Source organism: Rhineura floridana, chromosome 20, assembly GCF_030035675.1.
Source record: "Rhineura floridana isolate rRhiFlo1 chromosome 20, rRhiFlo1.hap2, whole genome shotgun sequence".
In the NCBI taxonomy this organism is placed as follows: domain Eukaryota; kingdom Metazoa; phylum Chordata; class Lepidosauria; order Squamata; family Rhineuridae; genus Rhineura; species Rhineura floridana.
In genome coordinates, this window is record NC_084499.1 from 21,880,446 (window position 1) to 21,895,153 (window position 14,708).

The window sequence follows — 14,708 nt, forward strand, 5'->3', positions numbered from 1 at the left end:
AACAGTGAGCAACACTACAGGGTCGTTGTATACAACTCTCCCAGCCCAATACCACTGGACAACATTGCAAGGCTGTTGTAAACCAGGGGTTGGGAATGTTTTGTGTCTGAACGGCTGCATTCTCTCATGGGCAATAGATGCAATTCTTTTGTACAGGAGCTACATTTCAACCACGCAAAAGCCAGAGGCTACTACATACGTCTCCACCTAGACAAGCAGGGGGCAAGGTCACAGTTCAAGGGCAGAGTCCAGCCAGGCAAAAGCACTCAAGGAGGGGGCAGAGCCAGATGCCCAGTGAGGGGTGTGGCCTTGGGAGAGCCAGCTACAGGGGCATCCTGGGCCTAAGATCCCCCTCCCCTGCTGTGAACCACTCACAGCCTGACCTGTAGTATTCAGTGTGAACAACACAGCAGGGCTGTCGCAAACCACTCTCTCTCAGTCACTGCCCCTTCAAAACTGTACCCTGGGAACAATGAACAGCATTTGCTTTGGAATTTGCCTTAGTAGGCAAATCTAATTTAAAATTTAATTTTAATTTTAATTTTTAAAATATCAGAACTGAGAAAGAAGAAACTCTTTTATTTGCTGCTACATTTTGGAGGGAGTGAGATGGACATTTGGGGGGGGTGAGACGGACACAAAGGTGACCAATCCCACCTGCATTAAAGTGTTGGATTCCTCCAGTGATTTCCATAGACGACACGCTCACTTCCACCCCTGGAGACATTTAAGAAGTTGTCTTGGCTTGTCAAACTCCTTATGCAGGTCTAGTGAGAGAGGAAGACTTGGGCCTTGGGAAGAGGGCACGGAAGCAGGGAAACTGAGGCGCAGCAGGAGAGAGCGGGCTGAGGAATACAGCAGGGGGAGGGCTGTGGAAAAGCGGAGGGGCGGACCTGGATGAGCAACTGCAAATGGAGGAAGACCACACCGCTAGCCGGAGGCCAAGAGAGAGAGGCAAAAGTCTAGGGCCAGCGGCAAAGATGGAGTTTTGGCAAATGTTTGTCTGACTCTGATGCAAGGTCTCTTTTAAAAAAAATACCCCACAGGCTTTATGACTATCTTTGTGGGTCTCACTTGGAGGAACAGGGCAGAGCCACAGAGGAAGGCGTCAACCAGGCCAGCAGTTCTTCCTTCCATGGAGCAGTGGCCACCAACTGGACAGCTTTATAGGACAAATTCATGGAGGACTATAAAGCTCCAAATGACTGCTAGCCACAATGGCTGCGTTCTGTCTCCACTGACGGAAGCAGTGTGCTCTGGATGCCAGTTGTGCTGCCGCACTCAGGGCCTCCTTGTGGGCCTTTGGGACATCTGGCTGGCCATTGGGAGAACAGGATGCTGGGTTAGATGAGCCCCTTTGGCCAGCAGCAGAGATCTTCTTAGGGAGATCTACAGCCCAGTCTAGCACACAAATCTTACTCATGACAAATTGGATCAGCCTCCCCAGAATGGGAACAAACCTTCCACTTTTCTTTAAAAACTGAGCACGGAAGAGGACCTGTCAGTGCACCCCACTCCAAGCCGACTCTGCCTTGTAATCAAGGGGACCCTCCTCCTCCCCCCCCACCCTGCAAGGCTCAAAACTCTTCCATCCGCCATCCGCCTCCATGAAATGTCCCATTGTTCTCTCCCCATCTGGCGCTGAGTAATCAGCCCTCCACAGAGGACGGTAAACCGAGGATAAAAACACCACCCCAAGACAACGTTGCTCTTCAAAGGCCACCAAACAGTATTTATCTGGAATAGCTGAAAAGTTAATCACAGAGGCAGAGGCGTCATTGTGAGACTGAGGTCCTCAGACTTCGGGATTTGGGGTGGTGCTGGCTCCTGTGCTTACCACTATGTTCCTCTCCCATTTACATATAGTAAATCAGGGGCGCTCTTTAGGGTGCCCTTAACTGTCACCACTATTATTGCTGTTGGTAACCTTAAGAAGAGCCTGGCTGCTGGATCAGGCCAGAAGGGGCCCACCTACTCCAGCATCCTGTTCTCCCAGTGGCCAACCGGGTGCCCCAAAGGGAAGACCTTGCCCACCAGCAGGGCCTGAACGCAACAGCAACTCTCCCCACCTGTGAATCCCAGCAACTGGTATTCAGGGGCATTTACTGCCTCTGGCAGTGGAGGCTCAGTCAGGCATACTTTATTCATTCATCCAGTCTCTTAGAAGCTACCTCCTAACCTTCAAAAAAGGCCCCTAAGACTATTTATATGAAAGTAACAATTCAATTAAAGCCAGAGAGCATTTTTAACAAGCCAATAAAGCAGGTGTGAGGAACCTTTGGCCCTCCAGATGTTGCTGAACCACAACTCCCATCAATTTAACTCTGTTGGAAAGGAGTTCTACAGTTAGGGAGCCAATGCACAAAAGGCCCTGTCATGCATCTCACCTCACTGTGTCAGCTGGAGGGTGAAAAGAATCTGCCTTTCTTTTCTTTGAATGCCCACAATTTATTATTACTATTACTATTATCATTATCATTATTACACCAGCCCTTCACCCAGAGGTCCCAGGACCGGTTACAATAATTTTAAAATACATAATTAAAAATAGTTAAAAACAACCTAAACAACATCACAGACAATAGGGAAGATCCTAAAAATATACAGCCCAGGTGTTGAAGGGCAGGGCAAAAAGGTGCGTCTTCAGCATTTGCAGAAAGTTGTACAATGAAGTTGCCAGAAACACCTCAGTGGGCAGGGAGTTCCACAGCTTAGGGGCTGCCAGAGAGAAGGGCCTCTCCCAGGCCACCCCCCGACCTTCCGAGGATCATGGAACTACCAAAAGGGCCTCCTCTGCTGCTCTCAATACCCAAGAGAGTCTGTAGGGAAGGTCTTGCAGATATTTGGGACCTAAGTCCTTTAGGGCTTTAAAGACTAACGTGAGCACCTTGAACTGGGCCTGGAAACAAACTGGCAACCTATGCAGCTGTTTTAGAACAGGGGTTATGAGTTCTAAAAGGAACCCCTGCCAGTAAGCTCACTGCTGCATTTTGGACCAGCAGAAGTTTCCAAGTCATCTTCAAGGGCAGTCCCACGTACAGCATTGCAGTAATCCAGTCTGGAAGTTACCAGAACATGGAGCATTGTGGCCAAGTCTTCTCTATTCCAAGGGCTGGAAAAAGGCACTCCTAGCCACTGAGGCCACCTGAACCTCTAGTGACATTGCTGGATCAAGGAGTACCCCCAGGCTGCGGACCTGCTACTTCAAGGAAACAGCAACCCCATCCAGAACAGGCCGTCTCCCCACCTCCTGGACGTGAGAGCTCCAGACACATCTCTCTTTTCAGGATTCAGCCTCACTTTATTGTCCCACATATAGTCCATCATTGCCTCCAAGCACCGGTTCAACACCTCCACTGCCTCTCCTGATTCAGATGGAACAAAGAGATAGAGCTGGGTGTCATCTGCATATTGATGGCACCTCACTCCAAATCGATAAAACAGATTAAATGCAACAGATCAGACACAGACAAAGCTTTTACCTCCTGGGAGATTTCAAGATGTTTCTCTGCAAAGTGTAACGCTTGTTCACGGTTCCCGAGGGAGACGTAGGCATTTTCTAAACTCCAGCAGGCTCTTCCTTCTCCCACTCTGCACAACCAGAACAAGTATTTTTTAGCACATTTATGTCCTGCCTTTCCTCCCTCAAAGAACTCAAGACGCAGAGTTAAAACAGGGCACAGTTAAACTATGGGGCAATGATGGCCACCAGCTTGAAGGCCTTTAAAAGGGGCTAAGACACATTAATGGAGTACAATAAGGTTACCAATGGCTACTAGCCAAAATGGCTATGATTTATCTCCACAGTCAAGTGCAGTATGCATCTGAATACCAGTTGATGGAAACCACAGGAGGGGAGAGTTGCTGTTGCGCTCAGGTCCTGCTTGGGGGCTTCCCATAATGGGTATCTGAGAACAGGACGCTGGACTAGATGGACCACTGCCTGATCCAACAGGTTCTTTTTATGGAAGGCTTTAAAAAGGGATAAGACAAATTCATGGAGAAGACTATCAGTGGCTGCTAGTCACAATGGCTCTCCCAGATGTCTCTGAATATCAGTTGCTGGGAATCACAAGTGGGAAAAGTGCTGTTGCACTCAAGTCCTGCTTGTGGGCTTCCCTTTGGGGTGTCTGGCTGGCCACAAAGAATGAGATGCTGGCCTAGATAGGCCTCCTGTGGCCTGATCCAGCAGCCAGGCTCTTCTGAGGTTCTTCAGGTGCCATCCACAGGGCAGACGGTCAGCGAGCCAGGCCCCACCCAGACCTGGTCAGCCAATGGGACGCACAGACATCCTCCTTCCAGAAGTTCACACCAACTGCAGAATTTAATGTCCACATTTACTTGTGCAGCTGAGAAACTCTGGTGGGAGAGCTCTATCTAGCTGCGCCACAGTACAAGTGTTGCCATCATTTGGAAGTTTTGTGCAGCAGCCTTCCATATATTTTGGAAAGTTGTTTGCTCATTCTCTATGGACACTTCTTAAGATACCATAACCAAATTTTGCATGATGGTTCCTGAGATCAAGGAACTGGTTTCCATCTGTGTTTGGATACAATTGGACACCATTTTGAATCAAGATGGCCGACAGATCCTTTCAAAACTTCACTGAGTTTTGGTTTCTTGGAATTCCAAATCCACATTGGTTATGAGGCTGCCACTCAATGATCTTTTGTTTTTTGAATGATATATTTTTATTACATCACATTTTTTATCCTGCCTTCCACCAGGTCCCCCAACAGAAATTCAGCAGGTGCCTTCTAGTTTAACCTTTAAACGTTTGTTGAAAACTTTCCCATGCCACCAGGCTTATGCAGATAATTAAGAAAACACCTTCTTATGATCTGTGATTTTAATTTTTTTTTGTGATTTTTATTATTTGTGTGTACATATAGTCGTCAATTGCTTTGACTTTTTTTTATGAAGTTACAATATACAATATGAAAATGGAACCCAACACACAGAGCTATCTGTTCTGATGGCTACAATAAATTGCTTTTAATTGATTTATTATTTATTTATTCATTTATTAAATTCATATCTAAGCCTAATTTCAGTGGCGGGGGGAGAGGACCTGTGGGCACCAGGGAAGGGCTCTGTGCCATGTTGGCAACCCCTGCTTCACACTATCCCCCCCCTTTTAAAGAGACTTTCTAGCTCTCTCAAGGATATAGAGGCACAAACAAAACTATGACATTGTGAATCAAGCAGGATAGGGAACAGGAAAGCAAGAGCTTTGGCATAAAGTCTAGGGCTGTGACTATAAACACTCCCCCCACAACGCTACACTACAAAAACATTGTTATGGAGAACTGGCTTTCGTTTCCAAAGGGATTTTTCTCCTGGATCTCCTGCTCCTGTTCAAGTCACGCAAACCCAGGGTGGCTCCCCTCCCCTCCCCACCCAGCCTCGCCAGACACACAGAATGTGATGCACCTTCTCATTTGGACCCCGGCCAAACGATGCACATCAGCCACCTACCATTCTATCTAGATGTGCCTAGATGCATGTCTCATTTGGACCCTAACCCAACAGAATTCCAAATTCCCAGTGACATTTTGTGAACGTTTCCCGTTTTGCTTGTGGGGGTGTTGGGGGAATGAACAGAACAGCAGTTCAAAAATATAATGTCTTTCACTATCCTCAAGGCTTGAACAGGCTGAACTCTGTCCAAGATGAAATCTTTGTCTCTCCCTTGTGGCCACCACTGGCAATACATTTCAAGCGTCGTTCTTCCTCTTCCACCTATTTTCCTGGTGAGAAGATGAAAACGCAGGAGAAATTTATTTGTTTGTTTTAAAGAATTTTTATCCCATTCTTTGGCCGCGAAAAAGCTCCCACAGCAGCTTACAGATCATTACGTTAACTGTGGGCTTCACAAATGATTTATTTTTTTACTCCTCCTCCTCCTCCTATTATTATTCTTTTAGTTGGATTCCTGCACTGAGCAGGGGGTTGGACTTGATGACCTTATAGGCACCTTCCAACTCTACTATTCTAGGATTATATGATAATTTATGACATTTCTTAGTCATATTGTTTGCACTCAGATGTCTGCAAGTGACTCACACAATAAAAACAGAAACAACAAAACCAGAGGTGAAAACAGCAACAAACAGAAACTAAAATACTCATCTGAAAACGTGTTTAAAGGAACAGATCAGGCCCACCTTGCCTTGCCCACAGCCACCTAATGGAGGCCTCCAGTATGCCCATGGTAACGTCTGGGGTCTAGAAAGACCCATTTGCTCTGGCTCTGAAAGTGGCCGAGAAACCCACAGAGAAACCCACCCAGCCCCCTCCTCACCGGTCCCCAAGCTCCTGTGCGATGGAGAGGTGCTTCAGGTGGTACTCAACCGCTTTCTCGTAGTCTTGGAGGAGGGTGTAGGTATTCCCAAGGCTGTAGCAAGACTGAGCCTCCACCGCCCGGTCTTTCAGTTGCCTGGAGAGATGCAGCGTTTTCCTGTTTTAAAAACAGATGTTTTGTGCGTGGTGGTGCAGGGGAGCTGGCAGCAAAGTCTCCGAGGCCCCAGTCTGACATTCTTATCACTACTCCATGCTGGGTCTCTTTTAAAGCCCTACTTAACAATCCTGAGGCTTAAACTCCTTTTGTTTTTTTACAGACACACATAGATGAGATCGTTTTCCCTTCTAACTTGTAACAGAAAACATAAGCTTGCAATAAACTGGGAATAGCGGTATTAAGACTTGCAGCAAACACTACAAGGAGTCTTGTGGCACCTTAAAGACTAACCAATTTATTATTGCTTAAGTGGACTACACTGTATACATCTGAGGAAATGGCTCGCAGTCTACAAAAGCTTACACCATAATAAATCAGCTAGTCTTTAAAGTACCACAAAACTCTTGATGTTACCCATAATAGGGCAACAAAACTTTGTTAGGCCAACCAAAATGTTACACAACAGTGTGCCAGCTTTTGAGTTCTCCAGAACCCTTCATCAGGCTGGTTGGTGTGTTTTTTAACATCCAGACAGAGGAAAAGTTCTGCGGAAATGAAGAAATGGCCTAAGTGAAGATTTTGCTATGGGCCAGCATGGCTACCCCCTTTCACTTTCATGGTTATTGTAACTTCTGTATCTGTTGAGGATTTTCTTATCTGATGCTCTAATATTAATGAATTGGGAATCATTGAAGATTCCTTGATACCAGAAGGTGGCAGTATTGTGCACAGCAATTCAGGGCTGTGTATGGAAGTGACCGATAAGTAAAGTTCTTCCAAAATTTGGGATTTTTCTACAGTTGGAGGAAGCAGGCAGGAAATCAATGAGTTGGTTGTGAGCCAGCCAGCCAGGCAAGCAGTGGTGGGCTTTGATTTTCCCAGTGCTCACAGACACCCACCCACCATCTCAGATTCATAATGTTGTTCACACATTACATTCAACAAGTATACAATCAGTGTTGTGGAGGTGGGGGGCTTAGCTGTGCTCCCTTAATCCCTAGCAGGGGTGCTTGGAGGTGGAATTCTAGCTCAGGAAGAAGGGAGCCCCCTCCCCACCTCCAAATTATGCCCTCCTGGGGGGGCATCATGTGCAGATAAGCACCCAGGTCTAGAATCTCATTGACCTCCTGCCCATGTCCCAAAATCACCCTGAAATGAGAAATTAGAGAGGCTTTGCGGTGGACCCTGCTGAGCGATGCACAGACAGGGTGCCACTAAGTGTGTGCGTGTGTGGGGAGCCCTCCCTCCCTTGCTTGCTCCTCCCAAGCAGGACAGTCTGCTTACTTGTAGTACTCAGCTGAGATGTGGAACCTCCCGAGGAAGATGTGGGCGTTCCCCAAATTGCTGTGCGCTCTCCTTTCAGCTGCCTTGTCGCCAAACTCCTTGGCGATGGCGAGTCGCTGGAAGGGAGGCAAGCACAGAGAGGTTTAGCGGATGTAGTGGCAACATCTGCCAACCGTGCACCCTCCCCTCCGCCCCACCAGCCCCAACACACACGCGTGCACACACACACACAGAGCAACAATGACAGGGAAGGCACACAGCCACCACAGCCAGGGCAGTGGATATTTGGCACTATTCAACATTATCAGCAAAGAAAACTGGTTTCTGCAACATGCGCACTTGTTAGGAATGAAGCTGCCTTTGTATCATATATCCTGCTTGTGTAAGTAATAGTGAAGCGAAGCTCCCTCTCCCTCTGCACCACCAGGAATCCTGCCCAGTTAGACCATATATTTTCAAGCCTGTCATCACAGCCATCATAAGGGATAGAATCTTGTCTCTTTTTTGAATGAAGGAAAGGACAAAATCCCCAGTGGAACATTAACGCTGCTGCCACATGCAATCACCTGCCCACCAATTAAAACAGGCGGGAAATGGAGAAGTCCAGGTCAAGGAGCTCTCAGGAGTTGAACATCGGCCTTAGAAGACCTTGCTGCTTTGCACTTTTGTTTTAGTATATTCACTTAGAAACTGCTTTGGCATAAAAGGCAGAGTGCAAATGCATGCAGTGGATAAATAACACCAGAAAAACATCTTTGCCTCAGTGGCGCAACCAGCAAGGGTCTGGCAATGGGCCACTGACTCAGATTTCAGCTTCAGCCAAGCTTGCACAGGGAGATGCTGGGCAAATATTGGGGGCCAGATTTCCCCACACACAGTCAGCTTGTAAAAGGAGCTGTGAACAGCCTCCATTCGGACGCTCTTTGGCTCATGAGCTTTCAGTTGACACTGCCAGCCCATTCCAAGCTATTCTCTGCGTGCATGAAGACCAGAAACTTGTTTTTCTTTTAAAAATGAAGAAACATGCTGTTTGATGCTGAGATTCCCAGTCATTAGATCAAAAGTTGATGTGGGGGGGGCAAAGTCAATAAATGCAAATAAGCATCACAAGGCCCACAAAGAGGCTGGAGGTGTGGCCAAGACTTACCTGCTTATGGAAGATGATGGCTTTGCTGAAGTTGGCAAGCAAATAGTGTGTGTTCCCCAGATTCCCGTACGCTCGCCCCTGAGCGGCTCTGTCACCAAGCTCCTTCACCAGGGACAGGTTCTTCCTGGAATCCACCAAAAAGGAAAGTGGGCTTGCGATCAATAAATGGGGGAAAGGAATGGCAAGGAATGGAAGCAGAGGAGGGGAAGCCAGCCTCAAAAGGGTCTCTTCCTCAGTGGCAGCAGATCTCTAGGGGATGGGCTACATAGCCCAGTTGGCAGAGCACCTGGTTTGCATGCAGCTTCTTATAAATGCAGCCCTTTATTCAGAACAATGAGGACTAGGATCTTACTTTATTCATAGGAGAAGGGCCATAGCTCAGTGATACAGCACTTGATGTCCATGGAGAAAGTCAGTTCCCGGTTCAATTCCCATTGGCATCTCCAGGTAGGGCTGGGAGAAGCTCCCTGTCTGAAGCCTTGGAGAGCGGCTGCCAGTCAGTGTGGTGATGATACTGAGCTTAGGCAGACCAGCTGTCTGTCTCATTGTCAGACAGCTTATTTATTATAGCTCTTCATTCAGAACAACATTTACTTGTTCATAATATGAAAAGATTTTATGTTATTGTGAATATTATTTTTTGTGATTATCGTTACCTGTTTTCTTACCTTCTGTTGTAATTTGTGGTCAAAACATTAAAGCCTGACTGACCAACTATTCAACACAATGAGGACTGGAACCTTACTCCATTTTTAAGGCGAGTGCAAGATCTCAGCGGCAGAGCACATGAAGGGGGCAGGGAGTGGAAATGAAGTCCAGATGCGCAAAGATGCTACCAGGCAGCTTCCTCTGTCCCCGAGTCAGACCACTGGTCCATTTCACTCAGAACTGCCTGTACTGACCAACAGCCTCTCTCCAGGCTCTCAGGGAGGGGTCTTCCCTTCCTAACCCCACCTGGAGATGTCATTGAGGACTGAGCCTGGGAACCTTCGGCGTGCAAAGCAGATGCTCTACCACACTGAGCCACAGTCCTTCTCCTAAAAATAAAGTAAGGTTCTAGTCCTCATAGTCTGTAGGAAAAGGGCTGAATTAAACAGGCACAGGGGAAGCTGCCTTGTCCTCAGTCAGACCGTCGGTCCACCTGGCTCAGGACTGTCAACCGGAAATGGCTCTCCCAGCCTTGAGAAGGGACTGGTACTCACTCGTAGAATTCAGATGCCCTCTCCAGACTATCCTGGACCTCTTCGGGCAAGCGGCCTGGCTCCTGCGGCAGGCTCCACGACAGCTGCTTGCCTTTTGCGTGGTAGACATTGCCGATGTTGTACAGGGCACGGGCCTCTCCTACCTGGGGGGGGCAGGGAAGGAAGTTGCACTTTACATTTGTCGTGAGGACCAGGGCTCACAGCCCTGCCTTTCAGTCCAACCTCACAGCACGGCTGCATCATCAGGCCCCACAAGGCTTAAATCCCAACTGGCTCAGGAACCTGCAAGTCAGGCCTGTGGTCCACGCAGCTCAGCGTTGACGACACTGACTGGATTTCAGGCAGGGAGACCGTCTCAGCCATGCCTGGAAATGCTGGAGACTGAATCTGGGGCCTTCCGCATGCAAAGCGGGGGCTCCACCACTGAGCTACTTTGGCCCTTCCCTAATTGAGAAAACCGTTTAGGATTTGATGACAACTGCCAAACCTCTCGGAAAAGATGGGATATGTATAACAAAATCCTCTGAGTCATGCCAGTTTAATCTGAAGCTTCCCTTGCCTAACTAATCTCCCCAAACCCAAAACCTAAGGGGCCCATCCAGCCTTCTGCAAGACAGGCTGCTTGTGCTGCCGGCTGCCTCTTCACAGGGCTTCCCGGGCATTTTCCTCCTCCTCCTCTTCCTCCTCCCCGCATACCTTGTCTCCCTGCTCCTGCGAGATGTCCAGGTGCCTCTGGCAACAGACAACGGCTTCATCAAACTGCCCGAGGATTTTCAGCGTGTTGCCAAGATTCCCACTGGCCTTGGCTTCTCCAACGCGGTCTGCAATGGTCCTGTGGACAGAAATTGGAAGGCGCTGAGAGATTTCCCCCAGGAACAAAGTCACAAGGAAGACACAGACTGTGGTTCGGTGGGCCTGGGACCAGCGGCAGCAGCAAAGCATCACCACAGTTTCACCACAGGGTTGTTGTTGTTGCTGTTGTTGTTAGAATATATTAGTTGCTTGTGACACAAAAAAGGTCTGACTTTTTTTAAAGAGCATAAAGCATAATTAAGAAAATACCTTGAAATGTATACTGCGTTCATTATCAGAGGCCCTTCATTGTGTGCCCATCTCCCTTGTCCAACCACAGGGCTGTTGCCATTTAGGCACCAGTATTGCTGGAATCCCTCCTATGAGAAAAATACTTCTGGAACCAGGGAAGACTTACCTGGCTAGGGTGAGATCGTGCTTATGGTACTCTAGTGCTTTGGCATACTCCTTCAGGTAGAAGTAGGCATTGCCCAGTTGGCTGTAGATGGCACTCAGAGTCTTCAAGTCCTCTGTGCCCACCTGCACAGCCGCTTCGAAGAAGGCAACGCCAGCTTTAAAATCTCCCGCTTTGCACAAACGCTCTCCTTCGAGGGCCAGCTCCAAGCAAGAAGCCTCCATCCTATGAAATAAAAAAAAGTATATAAACCAAAAAAAAATGCATGACTGTGTTGTGGGGGGGGGGGCTCTATTAATTATATGAAAAAAGAATATAATTTAGAATTATTTAAAGCCCTTTCTCTGCTGACATCATTATTTATGGCTACATAATTCATAAATTAGGTGAAAGTTAAATTATTAAGATTACAGGTTACTAACAGCATATAGGGGAACAGGTTAAATGGTGTTATTTGTAAACATGTGGATGTGTTTTATGTAGTTTTGTATTTGTTTACAGTAATAATTTTAAAACTTATTGTTTGTATTATATGTTATACACAGTCTGCATCTGCCCTGGAATTGCTGTTAAGGTATTTTAATTGTTTTATTGTTTGTGAGTTTGGCATCCTTTGGCTCCTTTGGGAGGATATAAATTTAATAAATAAAATAAAGCCCTGTGGTTGCTGTTTGCTTATTTATTTATTGAAACATTGTCACTCTGCTCTTCAGTCAAAAGATGTACCCAGGGCAGCTTACAAACATCAGTAATGGGATGGTCTCTTCCCTCATGCTTGCAATCTAAAAGCCACAACACGAAAGGAAAAGGGATCGAGGAGGGAGGATCCTCAGCGATGGCCCATCTATTTTTCCTCTGAGTGTTTAGCCTTGGTGGGATGAGTCACTCACTGCCTTCAAGTCCACTTGGAGCCTGTGCCTACCTCCTCTTCCTTGCCTGCTGCCCTCCATTGTCATTTTCCCACTCCGTTTTATTCCGGGCCTGAGGGAAGGCACAACCTCCTGCTCCCGCCTGAGTCTCTTCCTAAGCAAGCCTTGGACCCCATCTGCACTATACATTTAAAGCACTCTTGTACAGTAATACCTCAGTTAACAAAGCACATGCATTCCTGGCCATTATTTCTTTAACAGACACTTTGGTACCAGAGGTGGGAATAACATGGAAAGAATAGGGATAGGTTCCTACACCCACTCAGAGATGGTGGGGGCGGCTTCAACAGGGTCTTTAAAAAGTGCCGGCCCAGCACCCACCCACTCTCCCTCTGAATCGTATCAGATCCTTCCCTGCCCAGCCCTGGGAGAAAGCAAGTTGTTGTTGTTGTTATGTGCCTTCAAGTCGATTATGACTTATGGTGACCCTATGAATCAGTGACCTCCAATAGCATCTGGCATGAGGGAGAAAGCAAGAGAGCCCTTTAATGCAAAGCAGACACAAGATTGTCAGTTTCACCTAAAAGCAAAGGCAACAGGCTTGAAAGTTTATCCATAGCAAGCAAAGCTGGTCAGTTTCAACTTTTAAAAAAAGCCTTCCTTAAAAGGAGTTTCTTTCCTGGGGGAAAGAACTGAGGTATTACTGAACCTCTTTTAAACAGTCATGGCTTCTTCTCCCAAAGAATCCTGGAAACTGTCATTTGTTACTACAGGCTGCCAAGACCTGTTAGGAGGCCCCCTATTCCCCTCATAGACCCACAATTCCCAGAGAGGTTGAACTGTCAATCCCTCTTCCCAGGGATCTCTGTGAAGGGAGTAGGGGCCTCCTATTCCAGTTCTGACTACAGCAGCTTTCGCCAATGTGGGCCCTCCAGATGTTTCCGGACTACAACTCCCATCATCCTTGGTCATTGGACATGCTGGCTGTTGGGGCTGCTGGTAGTTGGAGTCCAACGACATCCGCAGGGCAAGAGGTCAGCCATCCATGGCTTGCAGAATGTTGTTCTGTGCTGGATCTATGGAAGAGACATTGAATGTGGTTGTCTTGAGGGGCGCCCCCCACCCCGATGCCCCCTTCAAGCTCATGCACGTTACACATGAGGGCTCGTGAGTGAGCTCTCAAAGGAAGCGCTGGTCCTGTCAACCTTCAGGGCTACTTCTCCATCCTTGCCACAAGAGAAAGAGCCAACAGCTTCCTCCAAGGACAGCCAGCACCCGCCTGACCCAAAGGAGAACCTCTTTGCGACCAGGAAGTGCGGCAGGCCGCCTTCGCTGACAAGCACGGTTGCTGAGCAACCATGCAGCCCAGGCGAGGCCTGGAAACTGCTCCCAAGGGATCTTCCTGCTCCCACACTGACAAGGCTTCTGACATCTTGTCCCCCCCCATTTTTGAGTTGTGCTAACTTCTCCCTTGCACACAACACCTTAGTTACCATCACAAGCCACACACTGATCGGCCAGGGCAGGAGGCGAGTCAGAGTTTGCGCCGGAGAATGCAAAAGCTTACCGACACAAGAGGAGACCTGCAGCACCTGGATCTGGCCAAAGGGGGCCTGTCTAGCCCAGCCTCCTGCTCTCACAGTGTCCAGCCAGACGCCCGTTGTGGGAAGTACCACAGCAGCAACTCCTGGGATTCCCAGCCACCAGTATTAGGAGCCTCTGGCAGCCTTCCCTCCTCCACGGATTTGCACAATCCCCTTTTAAAGCCATCCAAGTTTTATTTATGTATTTATTTCCTTTACACAGTTCTCGTTCATCTCAACACCCCTTTGCTCTCTGCTCCCCCCCCAATTCTGGCACCCACGCAAAACAGGGGATCCAACAGGTGAACTTTGCATCCGTGGGTACACAAACTCTCTTTGTGAGGGCTACACTGAGGTTGCCACGGTTACTGCTGAGCCCCTCTCCCCGCTATACGGTTTCCTGCCTGTTGGAACACAACGTGGTACCCTCCGGATAGCATTGCAACTCCCATCAGCCCTGGCTGGTATGCTGTGCTGTCTGGGGCTGACAGCAGCCGTAGTCCAAACCATCTGGAGGGCACCAGGTTGGCAAAGGTGAACCAATGGTCTGCCTTGCTATATGGCAGGTTCCTCCCTTCCAGGTATCTAAATGACTGCCCTCTTCTGCATGAATTTGCCCAAACTTGTGAGGGCCTGAGGTGAGACTCCCAGCAGGCAGAGAAGCAGAGACACCCCACTCCACCCACTCCTCAGAGATGCAGGCCTGGCATTGGCGAGGGGGAAAATCTGCCCGTCTGCATTTCTGTCTCCACATTTCCACATCAGTATGGGAATTCCTTAAAAAAAAATCCTCATGAAAATTTATTAACATTTTAGTGGGGATTTCTCCTAATATGCACATTGTTTTCCTATGCAATTTTACCTAATATACAGATGTTTGCAAAGCAGTTTCCCCCAACATAATGCAAACTTTCCCTGGATATTTGTACACATTACTTGTTTGCAGAACTGCATCG

General features: G+C 47.9%; 1 protein-coding gene across 8 annotated transcripts in view; it reads right to left on the minus strand.

Annotated features, from left to right (window-relative positions):
* Positions 1 to 14,708, minus strand: part of GPSM1 (G protein signaling modulator 1) — an 84,360-nt gene that overhangs the window by 54,439 nt on the left and 15,213 nt on the right. For 7 of the 8 annotated variants that reach the window (XM_061603662.1, XM_061603663.1, XM_061603659.1 and 4 more), the window contains exons 2-8: positions 11,304 to 11,525; positions 10,790 to 10,925; positions 10,094 to 10,236; positions 8,892 to 9,015; positions 7,745 to 7,860; positions 6,305 to 6,460; positions 3,483 to 3,591 (exon numbers count right to left, since the gene is read on the minus strand). In XM_061603662.1, the coding sequence (XP_061459646.1) occupies positions 3,483 to 3,591; positions 6,305 to 6,460; positions 7,745 to 7,860; positions 8,892 to 9,015; positions 10,094 to 10,236; positions 10,790 to 10,925; positions 11,304 to 11,524 (1,005 nt within the window). In that variant the 5' untranslated portion in view covers position 11,525. Of the gene's footprint in view, positions 1 to 3,482; positions 3,592 to 6,304; positions 6,461 to 7,744; positions 7,861 to 8,891; positions 9,016 to 10,093; positions 10,237 to 10,789; positions 10,926 to 11,303; positions 11,526 to 13,736; positions 13,760 to 14,708 lie in introns of those variants that run through there. The other variant, XM_061603666.1, reaches the window with a different exon arrangement.